Raw genomic sequence first — 27,078 nt, 5'->3', positions numbered from 1 at the left:
CCACATAGACGCAGAGGAGGGCTACTGGTCAAGCTGAGACACCAGGACCTGAGGCTTCTGCTCCCTACCATCCTCCTGGCCAATCCTTTGAGAACAAACTTGATGAACTCCAAGCTAGACTTCAACATCAGAGTGTCATCAGGGAATGCTGCGTGATGTCCTTTACAAAAACATGGCTAAATGCTTACATTCCGGACACAGCGCTGCAGCCCAAGGGTTGCACCCTCCATCACACTAACCAAACACCAGTGTCTGGAAAAACCAAGGGAGGCAGTGTTTGTGTCATCATCAATTCATTGTGCACAGATGTGACAGTCATGTCCCAGTCCTGCTCCCCCAACCTAAAACATCTGGTGATCAAATGTTGCCCATTCTACCTGCTGTGGGACTTAACTGCCATCATCCTGGTCGCAGTGTACATTCTGCCCCAGGCTAATGTCAGGCTGGCAATGGAGGGCCTGAGCACTCTGATTAACCGCCATGAGACAGCACAACCTGATGCCTTCCCGATCATTGTGGGGGACTTCAGTCAGGGCAACCTGAAGAAGACACTGACAAACTACCACCAACACGAACCAGGGGAACCAACACACTCAACCACTGCTATGCCACTATGAAAAACCAAGGCAATACCACAACTGATCACCTGGCTGTACTTCTACTCCTGGTGTACAAGCAGAGACTGAAGGCCACAGCACCAGTAGTGAAGACGGCAAAAGTATGGTGAAGGGAGGCAGAGGAGCATCTGCAGGACTACTTTGAATTGATGGACTGGAACATATTCAAGAACTCATCCATAGACTTGAATGAATATGTAACAGATATCACCCACTTCATCAAGACCTGTGTTGATGAGTGTGTGCCCGTGCGCACATACCACGTGTTCCCTAACCAGAAGCCCTGGATGAATCAGAGAATTCACAACCTGCTTAGGGTGAGAACAAGGATGTTTAAGGCTGGGGATCAGGATCTTTACAAGAAGTCCAGGTACAAGCTGCGGAACGCTATCTCTGAAGCAAAGTGACAATTCTGGAGGAAGCTAGAGACAGATACAGATACACCAGCTATGGCAAAGAGTGCAGGCCATTAGAGCCTACAAAGCAAGGGCAAACACTATAAATGGCTATGATGCTTCATTACCTGACAAGCTGAACATCTTCTATTCCCGCTTTGAGAAGAAGAACCTAACAGAGCCCACTAGAATCCCTGAAAAGGCTGAGAACCCTGTGATATCTGTCTCTGAGGGCAATGTCAGAACATCATTCAAGAGGGTGAACCCTTGCAAGGCGTCAGGTCCTGATGGTGTACCTGGCAATGTACTGAAAATCTGTGCCAACCAACTAGCTGGAGTGTTCACGGACATTTTCAACCTCTCATTGCTGCAGTCAGAAGTTCCCAGCTGCTTCAAAAGGGCACCAATTATCCCAGTACCCAAGAATAGTGTGAGCTGCCTCAACGACTACTCTCCAGTAGCACTAACTTCTGTGATGAAATGCTTTGAGAGGCCAGTATCAATGTACCTAAGCAAAGATATGAACCCACTGCAATTCGCAAATCATCATAATCGCTCCATGGCAGATGCAACATCGCTGTCTCTCCACTCAGCTCTGGATCACCTCGAAAACAGCAACTCATACAACACTTCATCAACTACAGCTTGGCCTTCAATACCATTATTCCCTCAATGCTGATCAAGAAGCTACAAACTTTGGGCCTCTGTACACCCCCCCCCCCCCTTTCAACTGGATCCCTGACTTTCTCATCGGAAGACAACAGTCAGTACAAATTGGAAGCAACATCTCATTATCAAAACAGGTGCTCCCCAAGGATGCAGGCTTAATTCACTGCTCTACTCATGATAAATCTATGACTGTGTGGCTAGGCACAATTCCAATGCTATCTACAAGTTTGTCGATGATACCACAGTTATCGGAAGAATCACAAACAGCAATGAAAATCTGTGCCAACCAACTAGCTGGAGTGTTCACGGACATTTTCAACCTCTCATTGCTGCAGTCAGAAGTTCCCAGCTGCTTCAAAAGGGCACCAATTATCCCAGTACCCAAGAATAGTGTACAGGAGGGAGATGGATCAGCACTTAGGTAGACAAAACCAAGGAGATGATTGTGGACTTCAGGAAGGAGTCAGGGGAACACAACCCAGTCCTCATCAAGGGCTCAGTAGTGAAGAGGGTCAAGAATTTCAAACTCCTGGGTGTCAACATCTCCAGGATCTGTCCTGAAGCCTCCATGTTGATACAATCACAAAGGCTTGCCAGTGGCTATACTTTGTGAGGTGTCTGAGGCAATTAGGTATGTCATCAAAGACTCTCGAAAACTTCTACAGGTGTACCGTAGAGAGCATCACTGCCTGGTATAAAGGTGTCAACTCTCAGGACAAGAATAAATTCCAGAGGGTTGTTAATTCGGCCTGCGACATCACAGGCACCAGCCATCACTCCATCGAGGTCATCTACACGAGGCAGTGTCTTAAAAAAGCAGCCTCTATCTTCAAAGACCCCCAGCACCCCAGGCCAATGCCTTCTTCACTCTACTACCATTGGGAAAAAAGGTTCGGAGCCTAAAGATGAGAACTCAACGTCACAAGGACAGCTTCTTCCCTGCTGTCATCAGATTTCTGAATAATCAATGAACCAAAGATGCTGTCTTAATTTTCATGTACTATCATTTTTATTTTATAGAGTAATGTTGCAAGATGGTTATAATGTGAATGTTTGCTCTATGATTACTGCTGCAAAAATGCTGAATTTCGTAACTTGTTTATGACAATAAATTCTGATTCTGATTCTAAACTTTCCTCACCTGACCATCCTCTGGTGTTTATATAGAACCTTCACAGAAATGTTGGCTCATCCACGCATCTTTCCACAATAAAATGTAAAAAAAAGTCCCAGTTCCATATCTAGTCATAATATAATCTACATATTGTTATGTTTTGTGTTATGGATATCTCATACTTTTATTGTGAATCATTACTTTTTTCTAATTTATGGACCCAAAAATGCCTTTTATGTTATATTAACATAATCTAACCGTAAATGGTTATATGGTTATACAGTCTTTAAACCCTAGCTGCCCAGAGTTCCACAAATAACTGGATGATACATTGAGAAATTAAAGAATTTAATGTACCATCCGATTCTAATGATCATAGTTGCACAATGCAAACTTTGGTGAACTGCATGACACTTCAGGTTCCAGAATATGAGGGTTGTTAATGTCTGGCCTTACCTTGACAATAGATAAGGCCTAGAACAGGCTGGAATGGTCGGGGGAGTTTCAAAGGTTGGTTACATGTTTACACCCACAAACAATGTGTAGGTGTTCCCCTTCTCACAACTCCCCCGCCTCCACATCTGATCCCAGGGCAGGGTCTTTCACTCCAGGCCATCCTTTCATTAATGATGCCATCCATTTCTCCCTCTCCCCTGACAGAACGTGAACAGAGGTCCTCTGGTTTTCACCCCATCAGCGGACACAAGTTCAGCGCGATCCCACGACCTCTCCATTTCCGACGGATAAATCTCTCCGAGATCCACCCCCCTTAGGGACTTGCCGCGGGAGCTGCAGATCCAGGACCTCTGCAAGGCAGTGGACTGCTGCTCTGCACCCACGGGCCACGGGCAGCGCAGTCACGCTCTCAGCACCAACCCTTCACCTTCTGTCAGTCCCGTTTGCTCAGCGGTTGCCAGGCAGTGGCAGCTGAACAGCGGGGCCGCCGTGAGGAGTTCCAGTGCCCATGGAGTCTCGGCTCTCATCGCCTCCAACTTCCGAGGTCCCTATCAACTCGCAGTGCAACCCTGTACGAGAGAGAGAGGAATGAAGGTAAAGGGTAGTGGCTGTGTGGGGCCGGGATGCCCAACGAGGTCTGATGATCCGGGAAGGGGCAAGATCCATCAATATGAACATTTGCTGGGCAATCTGTGGTTAAAGGAGACATGTCACTGGATTTCAACATCCCGGTTCACCTCGTCCCGCCAACCAGACATTTCAATGAAATGATCAAGTTATTGTGTCTTCTTATGTAAAAATATCGACGGCAGTTTTTCCTTTTAGAATTTCCATCCTTATTTCAACTTGACACAGTGTTTATAATGGTGATTTTTTAAAAATCAACAGCCAGGATTGTTATACTGAAGACAGTGTGAATAATAACAGGACAATATAATTTCTCCCTCACACATTAACTCAAAACAATAACTTCCTTGATGTTATTAATTGTCAGCTGAGCCCTTGAAATTACTGAAGGATGCCCATTGGCTTTGTTCAAGTCAAGTTTATTATCATCTAATTGCACAAGTACAACCCAACAAAACAACATTCTCCGGTCCTAGGTGCAAAACATAACACACAAACATCATTATTCATGTACACAAAATAAATAAATAAATGGTTAAACAGAGTTGCAGATGGTTGGTGTGAGCAGTTCCTTGCTCCAGGAAGAAGCTGTTTCTCAGCCTAGTGGTTAAGTGGTAGATCTACCAAGTGGGAGATACTCCTGCTCTCTTTTCTTCTGGGAGCCGCTGAAAGATGCCATGTGTGGGTGGAAGAGGTCCTCAGCGATTCTGTGCACCCTCTTCAGACAGTGATCCCAGTCGATCACGTTGATGGGTGGGGAGGAGGTAACAGTGATCTTCTCTGCCACTCTTAAATCCTGTGGATTGACCTCCGATTCATTTCTCTGTGCGATGCAGCCGGCGAGAACACTCTCGTTAGAGCTCCTGGAGAAGGTTCACATGACAGTGGCTGATAGCCTTGTCCGTTTCAGTCTTCTCAGGAAGTGCAGTTGCACATTCCTGACAAGTGAAGAGATGTGTGGCCACGATAGTCACTAGTTAAATGGACTCTTAAGGAACTTGATGGTCTCAGGCTCAATCCACTACAGAGTTGTTGATGGTGGTGGAGGCTGGTCTGAAGTCTATGATCATCTTTTTCATCTTGTCCACATTGAGGTTGTTACTCTCGTACCATATCACAAGATTTTCTACCTCTTCTTTGTAGTGCGACTCATTGATGTGATGATGAAACCAACTACTGTTATGTCATCTGCAAATTTGATGGCACTGTTGGAGTCATGGGTCAGTAGTGTGAACAGGAGCAGGCTGAGTACACAGCCTTAAAGTGTGCCAGTGCCCAGCATGCTGGTGCTCAACGTTCTTCTACTGACCTAGACAGCTTCTGTTAGATAGTCTAGAATCCAGTTACAGAGATGCCTGTTGAGTCCCAGTGAGGACAGTTTCTTCACCAACCTCTGTGGAATAATCATGTTAAATGCCAAGCTGAAGTCAATGACCAGCACCCTGGCATGTGAGGGATCATTCTCCAGGTGGGTCAGGACAGAGTGAAGGGACAAAGGTATAGCATTGTCAGTAGAACTGTTTCTTCTGTAGGTGAATTGAAATGGATCCATCTCTCTGGGAGATGTGCTTTGATGCATTCATCATTAGACCCTCAAAGCATTTCATAATGTTGGAGGTTATTGCCAAAGGGCAGTAGTCATTGCGGCCTGTTATTGTCACCCTCTTGGCTATCGGGATGATGATGGTTGACGAAACATGCAGTGAGGTGTTGAAGATGTCTGTGAAGACTTCCGTTAATTTGTCTGTGTAGTCTTTCCATACCTGACAAGGAATGTTGTCTGAGTGTCGTCTGGTCCCGCTGCCTTGTGTGCGTTCACCTTGGATAGGGTTCTCCTCATCTCAGCAGGGGGCCCGTTCATCAGTGGGACATAGAGCTTACTTCGACATCATCCTGTTCTTCTCATCAAAGTATGCATTGATGTTGTTCATTCTGTCTGGAAGGGAGGCGACATTGTCTTTAACTCTCAAGGATGGCTTGTGATCTGTTATAGTCTTGATCCCTTGCCACAAGCGCCTTGTGTTGCCAATACCACACAGCTGTCCGTGGATACCAACACTTTGCCTTCAAGATTGCACAGGGCAGTTCAGCCCTAGCTGATCTTAGTGCCATCTTGTCCCCTGTCCTGAAGGCAGCATCACGAACTATGAGAAGTGCCCAGACTTCTGCATCCAACCATGGTTCCTGGTTAGCCCTGGTTGTGATGCAGTTGATCTCAGTGAAATTCTGAATGCGCTTGCTGTTGTAGCCAGTCACTGATCTTGTGTACCCTCGATATTTACATGATCATTGTAGATGGCCATCTCCTTGAAGCAGTTTGAGTCTGTGGTCACAAAGCAGTCTTGTAGTTAGTTGCATTTTCACTTTAAAGATAAAAGCATCAACTCTAATTGTTGGTGTCAGCTTCTGTGTCAAAATAAAAGCCAATTCATACTCATTTCCAATTTATGAAGACTTTTGCATTTGGAATTTCTGTAGTATATTTGTTTAAGTATTGATTGTAATGACATGCTTGAGGTTGGTTGGTAATGTAGAAAATTAAGAAACCATCATGGAAACCTTGTCATTAAGTTAGTATTCATGCAGAATGGATGCTGAAATTTAAAGATTCTAAATTCATCTAACCACTTTTGCCTCTAAATAAAATTGGACCAAAATTGAGCAAACAAAAAAACTGATCAAATGTTCATAGGCTTATAGAGATTCACTAACAGATGGATCAAGTAAAATAGCTTTACAAAAGTGGGTGGCTCCACAGCTTCTATGCTGATGCCACTCCCAGCCTCACTTTCCTTTCTTTTTTCCTTTTCTTCTTTCTCTCTTTTTCTTTCTTTCTTGTTATTTCTTCCTTCTCTCTCTCGGGGTGGGGGGGGTGGTGGGAATGGGAGGGGGAGAAACATCATATGTATGCAGATTGCTGGAAGATATTGATATGCTCTGTAACAGTCAATGGTGTGTTCTCTTTGTTTAATGATGGAAAATCAAAGATAAAATATTTTTTTTAAAGTTCATAGGCGGCACGAATGGTGTGGGAGTTAGTACAATGCCTTTTCAACGCCAACGATTGGGACCAGACCGGGATTCAAAACCCACGCTGTCTGTAAGGAGTTTGTACGTTCTCCCCGTGTCTGCATGGGTTTTCTTCATGGGCTCCAGTTTCCTCCCACTGTTCAATGCGTACAAGGGATGTAGGTAAATGGGTGTAAATTGGGCAACACTGATTCATGGCTGTATATCTAAATTTAAATTTAAAAAAAATCATGTTTTGAAGTGGGGTGCAGAAGAATGAATATAATAAATTTGTTGGTAGTAATTAGGTCATGGCCAAGGGAGGTTAGTAGTGAGCAATGGATTACAGCCTCTACAGATTATTACTTAGCTAAGTGCACTCTGCTGGAGGAACTTAACTGCTCAACAGCATCAGTGAGAGAAAATGATTCTTCGACCTTTAAGATGAAACCCTTTATTGAGATTGGAGAAATGTTGTAGAGAAGTCACTGTAAAGAGGACAGGGTGGAAGGGATAGGACAGAGCCCCCATGTGGGATTGAGAACCAGGTTGACATGAAACATGATGGAAAGTGGCAGAAAATTGGCAGATGCCAGACAGGGGGAGAGAGAGCCAAGAAAAACAAAGACGCCAGCTGGAGGAAGATGAATCATATAGGGTGGAGTGGGGTATAAAAAGCAAAAGCTGCCAACAGTAAATAATGAGGACAAGGCATTGTAACATGACCAGGCCCATCATTTGCAACACCTGGGACAGATGGATTTCAGCACTGAGTGGCCCTTGGTACTCTAATTCTTTGGTTCCATGCACAGCCTGATACAACCTCATACAAGGGTGGTCATCATGAAGAGGGCTTTCCCACATCTCAAGTGACTTGTTACCTGACCACCCTTTGGACCCATTTTATGCTGGAAACCCAGGTAAACCATAGGACAGTTTGAGTGACTGCTGGGGCAGAGGCATGGGGGTTGGTCCACACCTGCACCAAGTACATCAATACTGATGATCAGGTTCTTTCTGCTATTGAGAGAGAGCTCCGCTCTCACAGTCCAATTTCTGATGGACCTTCACTATTTGCTCTGACCCAGATTTGTTTATGCCTCAGCTGTTCCAAAATAGCATCTTCAGGTAGTCAGATCTGATTGTGAATGAGACAGTGGACCTGTCAGGTCAATTACTGAAGTGCATTGCCTTGCACACCACTATTCAAAGGCCTCCAGTCTGAGAAGCCATCATCCACCACTACTCTCTGGCTTCTCCCATCCAGCCATTGTCGAATCTGTTTCACTACTTCACCATGAATACCTAGCATCTGAACCTTCCTGACTAACCTCCCATGTCAGACCTTGTTAAAGGTTTTACTAAACTCCATGTGAAAAACATCCACAGCTTTTCCTTTGTCAACTTTCCTGGTAACCTCCTCATAAAACTCTATAAGATTGGATAAACACAATCTATCACACATAAAGCCATGTTGACTATTCCTAATCAGTTCCTGGCTATCCAAATAATTGTATATCTGATCTCTTAGAACACCTTGAAGGTCTTCAACATTTTAATCTGTAACATTAACTCCCGTGGCTGGGATGGATTGAAAAATAATGGTCAAAATTTCTGCATTTTCTTTTACGAAAAGTAGCTTGGATATAATTTATTCAAACCTGGTGATGTACCCTCTTTGCAATACACAAAAGTGCTAGAGAAACTCAGCAGGCCACAGAGCATCCATCGGAAGTAAAAGGTCATCAATGTTTCAGGCCTGAAGAAGCAGGAAAAATTAATTGATTTAAAGTGAGAACTCTATTTATTCTCCTTGGCTGCTGACTGACACTGAGAGGGCATCGAGGATTTTCTGTATTTGTTTTTCAGCACTACAATGGTTTTTCTTTTTTGCTCCTATTTGTTTCTGCAGTAAAAACCACTTTATCCAAAATTCAAGCAACTGGCAAAAAAAATTGCAGAAAATAAATTGGTAAAAAAATTACAAAATTTTAAAATTGGTGCCCCATGGTTAGTTCGTCAATCATGCATATGCACTCTCAAGCAACCGGCAAATTCATTTACCCAGCATCTACCAATCCCCACAGGTGCCTAATACTGGGGGTTTTACTGTATTTCAGCTAGAGTTATGTACAATTTAGGGCTCCATGTTTTCATAAAATTGTCAAGGCTTTTGAGTAGCGGAGGTTAATGGAATGATGTGAAGGATAACAGTTGTCCATTATGTTTTTATTAAATAAATTGGGATTTTCTATGCTGTGTTAGCATAGATAATGCAGAAATGTAACATTTGAAGATGGGGTGGAATAATGGTTAAGTTACTGGTCAGTAAAAACTTAGAAAATAAATTGGTGACAAGAGGTAAGATCCTACTGTGGGGACTGAGAAAATTAAATTTAGTTAAATAAATAAATCTGCAATTAAAAAGCTAGTAATGGTCTGGCTTCCATGTCATTCAAATCTGAATCATATCTGTCTCTGAAACAGCCCAAAAAGTCACTAAGTTGTCTTATATAAGAATATAATAAAATTATTCAGACGAGCTGAAATTGGCCAAAGTACAAAACATGAAGAAGGCGTGTAAATCCCATTTGACCTTGCTTAATATTATACAGGTGGTCTAATTTTGATGATATTGAATTGAAGGATTGTTCAAGACACTGTAGCTAACTAACTCCCTTGTCCTTCACTGCAGTTTCTTGGGGTGTGGGCACAGTTGGTGCAACACTGTTACAGCACCAGCGATCAGAACATGAGTTCAAATCCCAAGGTGTCTGTAAGGAGGTTGCACGTTCTCCCTGTGTCTGCGTGGATTTTCCCCAGGGGCTCTAGTTTTCTCCTACCCTTCAAAACGTACTCGGAGTTGTAGATCAATTAGGTGTAATTGGGCAGTACAGGCTTGTGGGCCGAAAGGGCCTGTTACCGTGCTGTATGTTTACATTTAAATTTTGTATTTTGAAATCATTTCCATATTCTTGATCTTCAATATAGGATTTGGGCAATTTACTGACTCATCTCAGGTGATGGAGCACCCAACATATCACAAACTAATGGATTAGCAGGCATCTGCCTACTTTTTGCTCATACCTTGAAGAAGGGCTCAGCCCAAAACATTGGTTATATATCTTTACCTCCTATGGGCACTGCTAGACTTGCTGAGTTCCTCCAGCATTTTTGTGTTTTTACTACAGAGACTCTCATGACAAACTAAGTGATTTTACACTTGTATTCAAATTCTTAAAAAATTCTGAATCATTTAACTAATTGGTCAAATTTTAAAAAAATATTTTCATTTAAAACTGAACATCACAAACAACAATAGTCACGACAATTAAATACATTTGACCATTATTTTGATACAATTTTTGCAGTCATCACATTTAAAGTTGCAGGCTTTTGATTCATTGGTTCTTGTGGGCAAGTTGGCTCAAGATTTTCTGGAACAATAACTTTGTGTTTTGTTTTCTTTTTATCTTTTTGTCTATTATTAAATATACCCTTGATCTCGCTCATCTTAACAATAATACATTAGCATTAGTGTTGCAATTTGCTGAAATGAAATACATTTCAAATATCAGGGAAAAGAGCAATCAATTTTCTGTTCTTCAGAATGAAAATGTCTTTGATCCAGAGTAGCAAATTTATTATGAGAACAACAAAGATTCCATAATCTCCAACAATTTGTGTGGCATGTCTCATGAAGACTACTATAAGAAAATAGAGAAACTAAAAAAAGCATATGTTCATGCTATTGCAAAACTCCATGACAGAAGCAAGATTGTTGCTTCAGAAGATCTCTGTGAAAGTCCAGTGGGTTGCAGGTAGGCATATCGATCACTAAATTTATGTTCACGAAAACAAAATTGAAGTTGCTCTCTGCCACACTACAGATAAATGGTTCCCTTTTAATTATGTTTACAATGTGAGCACATTGTATCTGACAAGGCCAAAGTTCAAATACCTTCACTTGGATAAAATAATATATATAGAACATAGAGCACTGTACAGCACAGTACAGGCCCTTCGGCCTTCGATGTTGTGCCAATCCATATATTCGTTCCTAAAAAAAAAGTACTAAACCCTCCCTACGCCATAACCCTCTACTTTTCTTTCATCCATGTGTCTTAAATGCCCCCAGTGTTTCAGCCTCCACCTCCGTTCCTGACAAGGCATTCCAGGCACCCACAACTCTGTGTAAAAAAAAAACCTCACCTCTGATGTCTAAAAGCATCAATACCCCCCTGCCTACCAAATTAGTGATCCTTTTACCCATTTCCAACAGTTCTCTTTGACACTACCTCCAGTGAGTTTCCTGCTCTTGACCTTTTCATCTCCAATTACCAAGAGGACATTAACAACCTGGATAGACAGCAAGGTAACAGGCCCTTCTGGCTTATGATCCCATTCTGCTGAAATACCCCAATTAACCTATAACCCCTGTACGTTTTGAAGGCTGGGGGAAACCCATGCAGACACAACAAGAGATGAGAAGAATGTACAAACTCTTTATAGACATTGTCAGAAATGAACCCGAGTCACTGGCTCTGGAATAGTAGAACTAACTGCTTCACTAACCATACTGACCTCCAATCCACTCACCCATTCTACCCTTAGCACCCCACCCCCACCCCAGAATATGATGCTCCCCACTCAGTCCAGAGCAACCCAACCACCTTCAAATCCACAGATAAAGGAGGCATGGTTGTGGGATGGTGTACTGACCTCTACAGTGAGGAAGCCATATACCTAACCAAAATCCAACAGACTATCCTAAGCATATCATCTCCCAGACTATCACAGACATCATCAGCTCAGGGAATGCCACTGCCTCCAACATTATAGTTCTCCAACTCAGCACCACCCACTTCCACCTCCTCAGAATTCACAACCTCATTGTTTCTGCCTGCTCCTGCCCCACCAAGCTACCTTCTCACACCTTTACACCTTTGTCCAATTCTTTTCCACCTACATCCAGGATGCCAAGTTTGAATTTATTGTTAGATTACATTCATGGCATTCATGGCATCCCTGAGATTCTTTTCCCTGCAGGCCAGGCCGACTTTCTACTTATTGGTAACTGAAATGTACTCAAGAAGAAATATGTACACAAAGAGAGAAAAGTAAACAAAGTGACTGTGCAAATATAGAAAAAAAGTATTCAGTAATAAATAATGTGCAAAGTCAGAGTCTTTAAATGATTCTCTTAGGAGTCTGATGGTTGAGGGGTAGCAACGGTTCCTGATCCTGATGGTATGAGTCCTGTGGCACCTATACCTCTTTTCTGATGGCAGCAGCAAGAATAGAGCACGTCCTAGGTGGTGTGGATCCTTGATTATTGCTGCTGCTCTTCAGTGACAGCATTCCATGATGGTGGGGAGAGAGGTATTGGTGCTCATATACCAGGCTGTGATCTAGCCATTCAGCAGTTTTCACTACACATCTGTAGAAACATAATAAGGTTTCCAATGGCATATCAAACCTCTGCAAACTCCTGAGAAAGTAGAGTCACTGACATGCTTTCTTTACAATAACGTTGGAATGATGGGTGCAGGAAAGCTCCTCTGAGATAGTGACTCACATGAATTAAAATTTGGTCATCTCTGATGTCCACCTCTGATCCCCCAATGATCACTGGGACATACACCTCTAGTTTTCTTTTCCAAAAGTCTACAATCAGCTTCTTGGTCTTGGTGACATTGAATGAGAGGTTGTGAAAACACCATTCTGCCAAGTTTTCAATCTCTCTCCTGTATGCTGCTTCATCGCCCCTTTTTATACATCCCACTATGGTGATATCGTCAGAAAATTTGTAAATGGTGTTATCATACTGAGCCACACAGTCATAGGCGTAAAGCATGTAGAGCTGGGGGGCTATGTACGCCACCCTGTGGTGCTCCAGTGCTGATGGAGTTGTGAAGGAGGTATTCTTGCCAATCTGTACTGATTGGGGTCTGAAGATGTTTGAAGTTTGAATCTCCAACCCCCCACTGCCTTATCTTCATGTGGATGTGCAATCCCTTTACACATATATTCCCGGTCAGGATGGGCTCAGTGCTCTCTGTTTCTTTCTTGAACATTTTCTTCTACTTAGTGGAACTTGTCCTCACACTAATTCTTCCTATTCCCTCCAAATCCAGAGTATAGCCATGGCCATATATATATGGGCCACAGCTACACCTATCTTTTTTTTTTGGCTATGTTGAACAGTCTCTGTTCCAATCATACTTGGGCACCACTTCCCCAACTCTTCCTCTACTACATCATCAACTGCATTTGTGCTACTTCCTGTACCATGCAGAACTTGGCAATTATAATAAATTCACCCCCAACTTCTACTCTGCCCTTAAATTTACCGATACTGTTTCTGACACCTCTCTCCCCTTCCTTGACCTCTCTGTCTCCATCTCAGGGGACAAACTACTGATATCTACTGCAAATCAACCAATTATAATAGCTACCTTGATTACACCTCTTCTGACCCTTTTAAGAATGCCCTCTCCACCATTTCCTGTACTTCTGCCCTTACAAGTGAAGGACAGAATCCCTCTAATCTTCACTTTCCACCCCACCAGCACATTTGTCATATTATCCACCAACATCAATGTGATCCCACTACTAGCCACAGATTCCCCTCTCCATCCCTATCTCTGAGACTTCTGAGACCACTCTTCCCAACCCATCCAGCTGACCACATCCATTGTCAGAGCGAGGCTAAACATAAACTTAAGGAACAAAACATCATATTCCCCATGGAAAGTCTTAGCCTAATGGCATGAACATTGATTTTTCAATTTAAGCTAACCCCTACCCCCAACTGATTCCACTGTTCCCCTCTCTTCTTTACCTATTTGCATACTTGCTTCTCTCTCTAATGGTTTCTCCCTCTAGCTGTCTCTCCACCTCTCACACCTTCTCTACTATATCACCTCTAGGTCCCCTCTCCCAGCTTCCTTCCTCCTTTATAAATGTAATTCCACTTATTCTATCTTAGTCTTGATGAAAGGTTGAGACCCAAAATGTTGACTAACTATTTCAAGCCATGAATGCTGTCTGACCTGCTGCGTTCCTCCAGCAATTCTTTATATACTAAATTATCCTCTTTTTCTTCATCATTTGCTTCCCAGGTCTTGAGATGTTGTATTACAAAAAAAAGTATTATGCAAGTTGTTTCAATAAGAGATTTAAATAAGATCATTTCAATTGAGAAATAAATCAAACTTACATTGTAAATTTCTATTGTTCAACCTGCAGACTGAGTTCAGAAAAGAAAAGTGATGTCCATTTTTATTATTCAACCACAGAGGTGGACAGCAACATTTCCCAAAGCCGATTAGCATTGTCCACTGAAGATCAGGACATAGGTGGGGAAATTTTCGCATCCCATGGAAGGGATCGCATTCAGGGAATTTTCTGCGGAGATGTACAAAACACCCAAGAAGCTTCAAAGTTCAAATTTGCTAAAACCAAAATACCAGAACCTTTCCAAATGACCCTCAGAGAAGCTGAAAAGAAGCAGCAAAGAATAAGATTGAGATCTGAAATAAATAAACCAAATTGTATGCTTTTAAACAATTAGAGGAAGAAGCAGAATGTCAGAAAATATTCCATGCTAACCCTCTACCAAACCATACCTATATCCATCTTATGCAAGAAATAATGGAACAGAATGAGGAAAGAAGGAAGTTTGTGAAAGCAAGAAACAAAGAGATTCTACTGGCAAAAACCATTTGTGTTTCTTAAAAGGGAGAAAAAGAAAGAAATTTAAAAATTGCAAATTCAAGATCTTGATTGTTTAGTAAAGAAAACAAAGACATTTAAAGCAAAACCTATCCCCAAATATCTTCATGATCAAAAGATTATTGGTAGGATTGACAATAGACAATAGGAGCTGGAGTAGGCCCTTTGGCCCGTCGAGCCAGCACCGCCATTTTACAGATCATGGCTGATCACTACCATCAGTACCCCTTTCCAGCCTTATCCCCATAACCCTTAACTCCTTTGCCCACTAATCCGTGCATCCATTCCAAAAACAGTGCTTCATAATGCTACATTGAACATTGAACAATGCTACATTGAACAAGAGAAAAACAGTTGTAGAGCTCGTCGAAAGAACCAAAGACTTGTTGGTCCAAACCAAGGCTTTTATTAGCAAAAGACCGGAGCTCTTCACAGGTGGCCGACCAGTCCGGAATGATCCGACCTGGCTAGGGACACAACCCTTTAAGGCCCAAACAATAGGTGTGGCTTAGCTCTCAGCCAATCGCTGTAAGCACAGTCTAGATACAGTAACTATATACACTATGTACATTGGTGATAGATCTGTACTATCACATTCACCCCTTCTTGGAGAATTGACCCTGGGAAAAAAAAAACAAAAACGAGGGAGAGAATGAAAAGGAAGGGGTAGGTCAAGGACTGTAGCGGTCAGGGGGTCTGACCATCCGGCGTGACCGCCGTGGTGCCGGGATTGGGGTCGCTGGAGTGGTGTCGCCAGCGGGCTCATCGGGTGCAACTGCTCCGTCGCTCAATTCCCCAGTCGTTTTGTCGGCAGGGTGGCCCGGGTCATTGGGGTGCTGTTGGTCCTTCTGTTGCGGCACGGGGCCTGAAGCATAAGGAGTTGGGGGGTTTGCTGGGTCTACCGCGTCCTGAGCTAGGTCCCGCACCGAAACAGTGTCCTCCCGCCCGTCTGGGAACTCCACGTATGCGTAATGTGGGTTCGCGTGGAGTAGAGTCACTCGGTCGACCAAAGGGTCGTTCTTTGAGTGCCGGACGTGGCGTCGCAAAAGGACGGGGCCAGGGACGGTGAGCCATGCCGGTACAGTGGTTCCCGATTCGGATTTCCTCGGGAAAAGGAACATCCTTTCGTGGGGGGTGGCATTTGTTGCAGTACATAGGAGGGAGCGGATGGAGTGTAAGGCACTAGTGAGAACCTCCTGCCAGTGAGAGGTGAGGAGACCTTTAGACCAGAGAGCCAGTGTAACCGCACTCCATATGGTGGCATTTTCCCTCTCGACCTGGCCATTACCGCGTGGGTTATAGCTCGTGGTCCTGCTTGAAGCAATACCACACTCCAGAAGGTACTGTTGCAGCTCTGCACTCATGAATGAGGACCCCCTATCACTGTGGATGGAATTGGGGTACCCGAAGATGGTGAAAATACTGTGAAGGGCCTGTATCACTGAGGTGGCAGTGGTGTCTGGGCAGGCCACAGCGAATGGGAAGCGGGAATATTCGTCGATGGCCGTAAGGATGTAGGTATTACGGTTGGTCGACGCTAAGACGCTCGAAGGGGCGGGTGGCTTTGATAACGTGGGAGTTATCCGGACGGAAGAAGTGGGGCTTGCATTCGGCGCACACCGAACAGGCTCGGGTCATGGAGCGGATCTCCTCGACTGTGTAGGGTAAGTTGCGCACCTTGACAAAGTGAGCAAACCTAGTGACCCCTGGATGACAGAGCGCCTCATGGAGTTTCCGTAGTCTGTCCATCTGTATGCTGGCGCACGTCCCCCTGGAGAGCGCGTCCGGCGGGTCGTTGAGCTTACCAGGCCGGTACAGGATGTCATAGTTAAAGGTGGAGAGTTCGATTCTCCATCTGGCGATTTTGTCGTTTTTTATCTTACCACGCTGGGTGTTGCTAAACATGAAGGAGACCGCGCGTTGATCAGTCAACAGTGTAAAGCGCCTCCCAGCGAGGTAATGTCTCCAACGACGTACCGCTTCAACTATGGCCTGGGCCTCCTTCTCGATCGAGGAGTGTCTACTCTCCGGACCCTGGAAGGTTCTGGAGAAGAAGGCTACAGGCCGACCGGCCTGGTTCAAGGTGGCTGCCAGGGCGAAGTCGGATGCATCGCTCTCGACTTGAAACGGGACAGACTCATCGATCGCGTGCAGCGTCGCAGCAGCGATGTCAGATTTGATTCGATCGAAAGCCGCTGTGGCTTCGGTCGAGAGGGGAAAAGAGGTGGTCTTGATAAGAGGACGTGCCTTGTCGGCGTAGTTTGGAACCCATTGGGCGTAATACGAGAAAAGGCCCAGGCAGCGTTTGAGAGCTTTCTGGGTATGTGGGGGGGGTAAGTCCATTAAGGGACGCATGCGGTCAGGATCTGGCATGACTATCCCGTTTTCCACCACACAACCTAGAATAGCGAGTCGTGTGGTCCGGAAAACACACTTGTCCAAATTGTAAGTCAGGTTTAGCTGACGGGCAGTTTGAAGAAATTTGTCTAGGTTGGCGTCATGGTCCTGCACGTCGTGGCCGCAGATGGTGATATTGTCCAGATACGGGAAGGTAGCGGTTAGCCCGTTCTGGTCCACCATCCTGTCCATTTCCCGCTGGAAGACCGCGACACCATTCGTGACCCCGAATGGTACCCTGAGAAATTGATATAGCCGCCCATTCGCTTCAAATGCCGTGAATGGTCGGTCCTCGCAGCGGATCGGGAGCTGGTGGTAGGCCGAACGTAGGTCAATAGTGGAGAAAATGCGGTACTGGGCGATCTGGTTCACCACATCCGTGATGCGTGGCAGGGGGTACGCATCCAGGAGTGTGAAGCGGTTAATGGTCTGGCTATAGTCGACCACCATCCGTAGTTTTTCCCCATTCTTGACAACCACCACCTGGGCTCTCCAGGGGCTTGAACTGGGTTCGATGATGCCCTCATCCAGCAATCTACACACCTCACTCCTAATGAATTGCCTGTTTTCGTCACTATATTGCCGACTTTTGGTGGCCACAGGCTTCCAGCCAGGGGTGAGGTTTGCGAAGAGTGCTGGCGGGGCAATCCGGAGTGTGGAAAGGCCGCAGGATTGGCCCCGGGGCACGGGGGCGGGTTGCTCGGGTGCTTTGGGAGTGGGGCGATGGCAGACCGAGAGGGGGGGCGTGGGGTCCCCCAAAGTGTAGGGACACCGTTTGGAACTGACACTGGAAGTCTAATCCCAGCAACACTGGGGCGCACAATTGGGGAAGGACGAATAATTTAAAGTGGGTGACCGTCACGCCCTGTACTTCCAGCGTGGCGATGCAATACCCCTTTATCCCAGTCGAGTGCGACCTCGTCGCTAATGAGATCCTCTGGGTAGTGGGGATAATGTCAAGTCCCCAACGGAGGGCCAGATCTGGCTGGATAAAACTGTCAGTTGACCCAGAGTCAAATAAGCAATTGGTGTAGTGTCCATGCACTTTAATCAGTTCCATTGCTCTGGTGAGGGGATGAGAGCATTGCTGGTTTAATGTTATTGAAGCAGTTGACAGGGGAGTTTTGCGCGATGACGTCATGCAACGGGATGACGTAGTCAACGCTCGAGGAGCAGGTTGGAAAACCTCCCGGAAGTGCTGTTGTGGCGGGTGAATGGTAAGTAGTGGGGTTTGTAGTTGCTCGCGATTGGCGGTCGGGCCCTGGCGGTCGTCAGCGATGGACGCTAGGGTGAGCACCTGGTTGGCCGCGGGGGTGGCTGCGGCGGCGGTAGCGTCGGCCCCGGGGGTGTCTGTGGCGGCGGCAGCAGCGGCGGTAGCGTCGGCCCCGGGGGTGTCCGTGGCGGCGGCAACAGCGGCGGTAGCGTCGGCCCCGGGGGTGGCTGTGGCGGCGGCAGCAGCGACGGTAGTGTCAAGTGTTCCGCACGGGGGCGAGAGGCAGGCCATCACCATGGTTGCGACGGTGGGTTGCCCCTTCCGGGTTCGGCGTCTCCGTGACGTCAGGCGTTGCCGTGCAGGGGAGCCCTCGCTCTCATTGGACGAGAGCTCTGGGGAAGAAGAGTTTGAATGGGAAAGCGGCGATTGGGCTTCACACAAGGCACTGTGTTTGCTGGTGGCCATTTTAGACCTACAGAATGCAGCAAAGTGGCCCTTTTTAAGGCACTTCTGGCACCTGGCTTTTCTTGCTGGGCACTGGGATCTGCTGTGCTTGTCCCTCCCGCAGAAATAACATTTCGGGTTCGCACGGGGCAGGGTAGCAGCAGCCGACAGGCCGTCAGGGGTAGGGTAGAAGGGCACTCTACTCACATCAGAACGAGGGGTCCAGTCCCTAGAGAGCTCGGTGGACTTTAAGGCTGCATCCTCCATTGTGATTGCAATCCGGGCCACGTCCTCTAGTTTTTCTACCCCTTGTTCGAGCAAGCGCAGCCTCACTTCGTTCGATCGGAGCCCGGCCACATAGGCATCCCGGACGAGATCATTTGTGATCTCGGCAGCAGTTTTGTCCACACAGTTACAGTCCTTGCCCAATGCCTTTAATACTTGTAAATATGCCCTGCTGGACTCACCGGGCTGTTGCTTCCTCGACGCAAGCACGAGCCGGGCATGAACTCTGTTCACCGGTTGATCATACAGTCCTTTCAGTACCTTTATGGCTGCGGTGTAAGTGGTCTCATCCTGGATGTTCTCGTAGACTCTCAAGGACACCATAGACAGCAATGCTGTTAGACGCTGGTTATCCTCCTCTACCTGAATGAATCTCAGGAAGTTTTCAAAGTTCAGCAGCCAGAAGTTAAAGGCTTTGAAGGCTGTAGCTGACTGTGGGTCGATATCAAGTTTTTCTGGCCGAGTTAAACGCTCCATCCCTTTCAAAAAAATTCTTTTTGCTAATAAAATTGTAGAGCTCGTCGAAAGAACCAAAGACTTGTTGATCCAAACCAAGGCTTTTATTAGCAAAAGACCAGAGCTCTTCACAGGTGGCCGACCAGTCCGGAATGATCCGACCTGGCTAGGGACACAACCCTTTAAGGCCCAAACAATAGGTGTGGCTTAGCTCTCAGCCAATCGCTGTAAGCACAGTCTAGATACAGTAACTATATACACTATGTACATTGGTGATAGATCTGTACTATCACAACAGTGTTTTGTGATCCAGATAAAAAACTGAAATTCCAACGCCAGATTAATGCCAAAGTTCCAGATTTTGAGATGTTGCATGGAAAATTTCAGAGACAGCTCACGAAAAGAAGAAATTGAAATTGACAACTATATGTGAACCTTTCCAACTGCACACCACGTGGTTTTTCTGAAAAAAATATAGATGATACAATGACAGATGAAACTCAATTGAAAGAGATGTGTTGGCCTTGTACATCAAGCAGAAAACAGTCAAAAACACATAATAGTGTAACTTGGAAAATATAAGGAGTACAAAATCTTCAAAAATGAAAAATGCTGTTGGGTAAAAAACTTTTCAACCTGTGATATGATGAGTATTAACAATGTCTAATTAAGACAGATGATTTGTACTGCACTGTTTTTGAATTCAACATATTTGGGAGTCACAGAGTTTACTTTGGCCCAGTTTGTCTATGCAACCAATTTGTGTATCAAAGCTAGTCCTATTTGCCTGCATTTTGCCTTGTAACCCTCTAAAACTTTACTGTGCATACGCTTGTTTAAATGACTTTTAAATGTTGTAATGGTGTCTGCCTCTGCCATTTCTTCTGGCAGCTTATTCCACATACCTACCATTCTCAGAAATATATCCCTTTTGAATCTTTTCCCTTTCAACCTAAATCTGTGCCTTCTGGTTGTAACTTCCCCTACCCTGGGAAAAAGACTGACTATTTACTTTATCTGTGCCCTTCATGTTTTCATATATCTCCTCAAGGTCACCCACAGCCTCCAACCCTTGAGGGAAAATTCGCAGTCCATCCAGCCTCTCCTGATAACTTAAGCTCACTATCTTGTTAACATTCTCATTTCTGCACCTTTTCCAGCTTAATGACATCTTTCCTGCAGCTAGGTGAATAGAACTGTGCACAACACTCCATGTATGATCTAGTCAAATTCATGTACAGTTATAAAAGCTTACGACAGAGTAAAACTGTTTTGATGAACAGTTTTGTAAAAAGAAATCTATCAGTTTGTGCCTGCAACTTTTCATGTAAGGATTAAAATGTGTTTTATGCTTGCAAACACCCAGTAGATGTTGTTTAACATATTTTATGCTGTCTCTAGCAACATTTTTGCTTCAAGGTTATAGCTAGCTTTTCTTTGTTTGCTAAAGAGATAACAGGTTTCGTTTAGTTCTTTTGTTCTGCAAAATGGATGAAACAGAGCATGTTCCAACAATTTCTATTGACTGTCTAACAAAATTTTAGCACTGTCTAACAATGTTTAATGGCTTGTAACAACATATAGCAACTGATAATAATGTTAACAATGTTTAATATAGTTTAATAAACATTGGAAAGCTCAACTTAACTTTAGTATGCATTTGTTTGAATGAGTCATAGGCAACAACATTTTCTGATCCTTCAAGTGACTATAAAGGAAAATAGTTGCTACAACTTAAGTCAATAGAAAAGGAATTAAGACAATAGAAAGTTGGATTTGGAATTTGGACTGGATCGAGTTGCTCTGTTTAGAGCATTTTGAACTTAAGAAGGCACAATTGTCAACGGCAGCATCAAGGTCATTGGAAGCAAATAAGCCTACTTAAAGATTCCTTCTGTGTATTTTTTGCAAGTTTGGAGAAACTGCCGCATGTCCTTTGAGAACAATTTTGGTTTTGAAGTTATTGTTGTGCATGTTTGATGCCTGAGTATGATGGTCACCTGAATGAATAAGGGTAAAATGGCAGCCACCGCTGAAGCAGCGGTTCCTGAGGAGTGACATATTGAGGAGATGAAGATCAAGGAACTTAAAGAAGAATTACAATGATGGGGAGTAGATTCAGTGGAATCAAAACTGCTCTTCAAGCAAAACTAAAAGAGGAAATCGAAAGTGTGAAGGTTATGGTTGATGGGAATACAACCCCCACAGAGGTATTGCAAAAAAATTCAATAGAATCTAAGGACAGCCACATGAAAATGGCTGAAGATTTGTCACAAGATGTTGATGTGGAGGATGGGCAGTAAAGACTGGAGACAAAGTCAGATATTAAGGCAATATCTGACATACAGGTGATAGAGTACCATTTGATAGTGTGTCAAATACTGGTAGTAAGAGGAGTTCCAGAACAAGCTCCAGTGTTTCACATACTGCATCTATGCATTTAAAGGTTCAGGCTGAAGTGGCAGCTCTTGAAAGAAAAAGATTTGCTTCAAAATGAATTGGCCGTAGAAGAATAAGAAGATGAGATCAGCTACAGATGGAAAGGGAGCTGCAAGAAGTGCAGCTATGGTGATAAGAGGAGCTGAAATGGGTGCAGCTAAGTATGGAAAGGGAGCTGGAGGAGGAGCAGCTATGGTGAGAAGCGGAGCTGATATGGGTGCAGCTAAGTATGGAAAGGGAGCTGCAGGAGGAGCAGCTATGGTGAGAAGAGGAGCTGAAATGGGTGCAGCTAAGTATGGAAAGGGAGCTGCAGGAGGAGCAGCTATGTTGAGAAGAGGAGCTGAAATGGGTGTAGCTAAGTATGGAAAGGGAGCTGTAGGAGGAGCAGCTATGGTGAGAATAGGAGCTGAAATGGGTGTAGCTAAGTATGGAAAGGGAGCTGCAGGAGGAGCAGCTATGTCGAGAAGAGGAGCTGAAATGGGTGCAGCTAAGGAGGGAGGAAGTCCAGCAAAAAGACAAAAGAAGCAACTAGAACTGGACAAAAAAAATTGCTGTTAATCAGACCAAAGCAAGGAGAGGGCTCTAGAAGGCTCAGGGGTGTCTGGTGTTTGAAGTAAATTATCTGAAGCATTTTGGAGTCATGTTTTGAAGAAGAATAACAGAAAGAAAATTTTTAATACTAAAGTAGGGCCAGTGCCACAGTTAAGAGACATGTATGGACCCAAACAAATCATGTTAAGGCTCGGTGGTGCCAATCTCAAACCCCATTAATGAACCCAGTGGACAGATGTGTGAGCCAAATACCATCTTACAATGCACAATACTTGCCTCTTCTGACAGGTAACGGAAATCCGGATGAACAAAATCATGTACACTCAGGCATTGTTAATTCTGTTCTCTTCTTTGCCTAAGAGAAAGATTCAAGTTTTCATGGTGGTCCATCTCAATTCCAAGCAGTTATGAAAAACTTTGAATGCAGTATTGAAATTAAGAGCCAAAACTTGGAGGATTGTCTATATTATTTGGAACAGTTCACAAGCGAACAACCACAAGACCTTGTGAGGAGTTGCCTTCATATGCCCCTGAACAAAGGATTCGAAAGGGCTAAGTTTTTACTAAAGAAGCATTTTGGCAACAAGCATAAAACTGCTAAAACTTATGTACAGAAGGCTCTTTCATGGTCATCAATAAAATCAGATGACACAAAGGCTTTATAATCTTATGCCCTCTTTTTAAGAGGATGTTGCAATGTTATGGCTGAGATCAGCCATCTTCAAGAGCATGACATGTCTACTAATATGCTAATCATTTTAAATAAATTACACAACCAGATGAAAGAACTATGGAGATGTTCAGTTGAATACCAGAAAAAATACGATCAAACAGTTACTTTTAAGGATTTGGTGGAGTTTATTGAGCATGATCACAGATCCAGTATATGGAAATATCAAAGGCACTCAAACAGTAAGCAAAGAATTTGAGAGATCCAAATCATACCCTCAACCAAAATTGAAAAAAAGTACATTTGTCACTTCCCTGGCAGTTGCAGATAAAGAAATTAAGGGAAAGGAAAGCTTGCCTGCTCTGAGGAAATGTTTGTTCTGTAATGGTAAGCATGCTTTGGAAAAGTATGCACATTTGGAAAAGAAGAAGCATAGCAAGAAAGTCGCTTTGCTGAAGGAAAATGGAGTATGTTTTGGCTGTCTGTGCAAAGGACCACATTCGCAAAAACTGCAAAAAGTGACACAGCTGTGACATATGCAGTCAAAAGCATCGTAAGATGCTACATATTTTCTAGGAAAAGAAGAATATGGAAAAGGAACAAACAGCAGATGAAAACAGTGCTGAATCCTCGGTACAGACAACGGTCTTACTGGGGCTAGTGAGAACAACTGGAAACTTTTAATAGTACCTGTGTAAGTTAAGTTTAGGCCAAGAAAGGGAGTGCATACTTATGCATTTCTTGACCCAGGAAGCACTGTGTCATTTTGCATCGTGGGGCTAATGAATACACTTAATCTTCAAGGAAGAAGGTCAAAAATTCTATTGAGAACTATAGGTCAAGTTAAGCACATTGAAACCAACGTTGTTTTGGGCCTATATATCATTGGATTGGATAGAAATGATTTTTGTGAACTCCTAGGCATATACACTCAAAAAACTGTGCCTGTTCATAAAGGAACTATCCCATATCAAAATGACATTGAACCGTGGACACATTTGCAAAATGTTTGTTTTTGCAAAATCACTCTGAGGTAGAGTTGCTGATTGGTTCAGATGTACCAAAAGCTCTGGAATCACTAGTGGATTGTTAAAATGTTCCATGGTCTATTCTGTATGAACAAAAATAAAAGGAACAAGTGCAGGCTAGCTTGCTGGTTGATCTTTCATACACATTAAATATTTCCTGACTGCTGGCAAGTTGGCAACTGACCAACTCATTCTGATTTTTAAAACATAACCTCACCTCTGTCCTTTTTTTACTGAATCTGAGTTCTAATGGTTGCATACTAAATTGAAAGACTCTGTTCCTTTGTATTCCCTTTCTTCTTGCTTTTCAATAATGCTGTGTTTAAGGATGAGGTAAGACATCAATATTTATGATATCCTGATTAAAAAGTCTCTAAGCGAGTAACGGGACTTAATAAATTAAGCTGTGGATTGGGCAAGTGGTCCTTTAAACGATATAGCTCTATTGAAGGGACACTTAAGGACCTTGACATCTAATGATAGATCATTCAAATCTTTCTCATTTTGCCAACTATCCCTCACCATTGCCATATGTAAGTATCTTAGCTGTTCTAATCTACCTTTTCCAAGTCAACTTACAATGTAATATCAGAAGAGGGCAAATGCTCATTTCTTTTGTCACATATTGACAATTTTAAATGCAGCACAATATTCCGAATGAACTTAGCATTATCACTAGTATTTTCTTTTTAGGTAGTCCTTCGAGCATGAGAATGGTTTGTCTCTAATTCTGTGGGATCTGAGGTGATTAATGAGTTCATTGCAGGATCTAGATTCGGTGGATCTTACAGAGGTAATGTTGATGATTCTCCAGTACTACAAGGTTCTCCTTTAGGCTATTCTGTCTCTGTCATACACAAAGGAGTAGGGTTCACTTGATCATAAGTTTAGGGTGACTTTGAGGTCTTGGTCATTGAACAGATATTTCTGTCAGTGGAAGAGGCTACATTATCTCATGAAGGTAGCAATGGATATTTGTATTAACACCAGCCCTCACTGAGAGCTGATGCCTGATACTACTGATTCTGGATTTTACTGATGTTTTCAGCAATGAATAAATTAAAAATCATGTAAGTGCACAAGCAGCACAGAATTGTTATGCAGCTTCTGTTTCGGTCAGTGGTTGCAAATGAATTAAGTCATGATGCTTGCAACTCCATATTGGATTTTACAGTTTTACCTCCATTGTGTCTGACCAGAAATCACCAGAGCAAAAGGACAAAAAACTACATTTTAGAGGTTGAGGAGTTCCAAGAGAAAGTAAACAGGAGGCCTTTTGCTCCTTGGAGTGCTGGCGCAAGTATGTTGTTAAAATATTTTGTACTTAAGTGTTACACTTTTATAAATTCTATCATTTTGTCTGGTTAATTTTCTGGACTTTCATATTTTGAAAACATTACTAGGTTACCTGATATTTGCGATTCATATAGATCTGGGAGCTCGTGTTGCAGGTCCAAAGTATCCCAGACTCCAGCGGACTTTCGATAGCATATTGCGGAAACCCTATCCCTGAAACCTTTCTAAAAACTTGGAGAAGTAGCAAAGATCCTCATCAGCTTAATCAGTTGTAGAATCATTTAATAGTTTTTAATTTGGTGGGGGGGGGAAATTAAAAATTTTAATAAGTATTAAGTGACCATTTTTCTAAATTATCTGAAAAAGTGTAAAGGCATACAGACGATTGAAATATTAAACTAAAATTGTTTTTATATATATAATAAATTTGCCTTCTCCTTCATGAAATCAATGGAGTTTTTTTTTCAATCGTGTTAAACTTATTCCTATTTTCATTTTGAAACTTCTACATTGAGAGTGTATGATTAGAAGTGCTGAATTTGCTTCCATTTACCAGCAGGATCTAAACCAATATTTCTTTGAGTTAAATGTGCATAACTTTTTAATTTGTCCTGAAGGCATGCTGCGATGTTAAGCAGTTCATGAACTAAAAGGAAGAAGGAAATACTCATTTTGAAGGTAAACATATCTTTTTGTAAATTTTCTTGGGAATGAATCAATGGGGATGAGGAAGTATATTTGAAAATGGCATGGAAAATGCTAAAAACAAGTAACAATCCAGACAATATATACTACAAATAACATAGAAATCCTGGATAGAATTAAAATTTTAACGTCTATTAAAATGAAAGGTGCATGAAATGTACATGCCATATTTAACTTTGCATTTTCTATATCTTTGACTAATAAACAATACAACTAATTAGAATTTAATTTCTAGCTAATCTTGAAGAGTTCAGTTGTCAGAAGAATGCTCTTGAAATGGGAAGAAAATAGATTACCAACTTTTATACCTGTGTTCTACAGTAATTTAAAAAAAATTAATTTTGTGAATATGATATTTTGATATTCACCGTCTTATTATATTCTTGTTGTCAATCTATGGTTGTCAATTATGTAGAATTTGGTGTGATTTTGCAAGTCAGTTCAGAATTTTTTTTTGAAAGAGCTAAACTGGTAAATGTCATTGTATACAGAAAAATGAAAGAATAGCAACAGAGAAATATACCGCAGCACAAAAAAAATGAGGAATGAAGGAAGATTTTGTTTCTCTGCATGGTCATACTATGTCACATTTGAGTGAAAGTGAGTCTGTGATAAATGAAGATGACTGCAGTATAAATGAAAAAGGTAACAAGTTTGGAAAATTGATTGTGTTTGATGTTTTGGAGGTTTTCTGTTTTCTAATTCTAAGATGCCCTATTGTTTTTCAGTCATTATTGGGAAATTATGAATTTGAAATTCAGCTTTATTAATTATTAAACTGTTTCCGAGGTTTGTCTTTTAAACTTGTGAATAAAAATGTTTTTGCATATTTTTATTATTAATTAAGAATTAGTGAAAACCATCCAAAGTTAAACTGGCTGGTGAATTAAAATTTAAAATACCAGTAATTAAAATTCCACCCATCTTATAAAGATATTGCAGTTTTAGATTTATCTATTTTTCTTATTC

At 42.9% G+C, this 27,078-nt stretch overlaps 1 protein-coding gene across 1 annotated transcript; it reads left to right on the top strand.

Moving 5' to 3' along the window:
* The first annotated feature begins 613 nt into the window (after nt 1–613).
* On the top strand, nt 614–26,857 carry fam161a (FAM161 centrosomal protein A). Its single transcript, XM_069936139.1, is given in 13 exon segments — nt 614–718; nt 10,497–10,701; nt 14,120–14,288; nt 14,290–14,354; nt 14,357–14,449; nt 14,452–14,602; nt 14,604–14,752; nt 19,718–19,818; nt 19,821–19,877; nt 19,879–19,983; nt 21,928–22,251; nt 26,601–26,754; nt 26,838–26,857. Coding segments are annotated over 13 exon segments (1,698 nt in total).
* Nucleotides 26,858–27,078: the final 221 nt, after the last annotated feature.

The sequence above is a fragment of the Narcine bancroftii genome, chromosome 4 (genome assembly GCF_036971445.1).
Source record: "Narcine bancroftii isolate sNarBan1 chromosome 4, sNarBan1.hap1, whole genome shotgun sequence".
Classification (NCBI taxonomy): Eukaryota; Metazoa; Chordata; class Chondrichthyes; order Torpediniformes; family Narcinidae; genus Narcine; species Narcine bancroftii.
The sequence above is the reverse complement of the archived record's forward strand: the minus strand, read 5'-3'. Positions and strand labels throughout refer to the sequence as shown.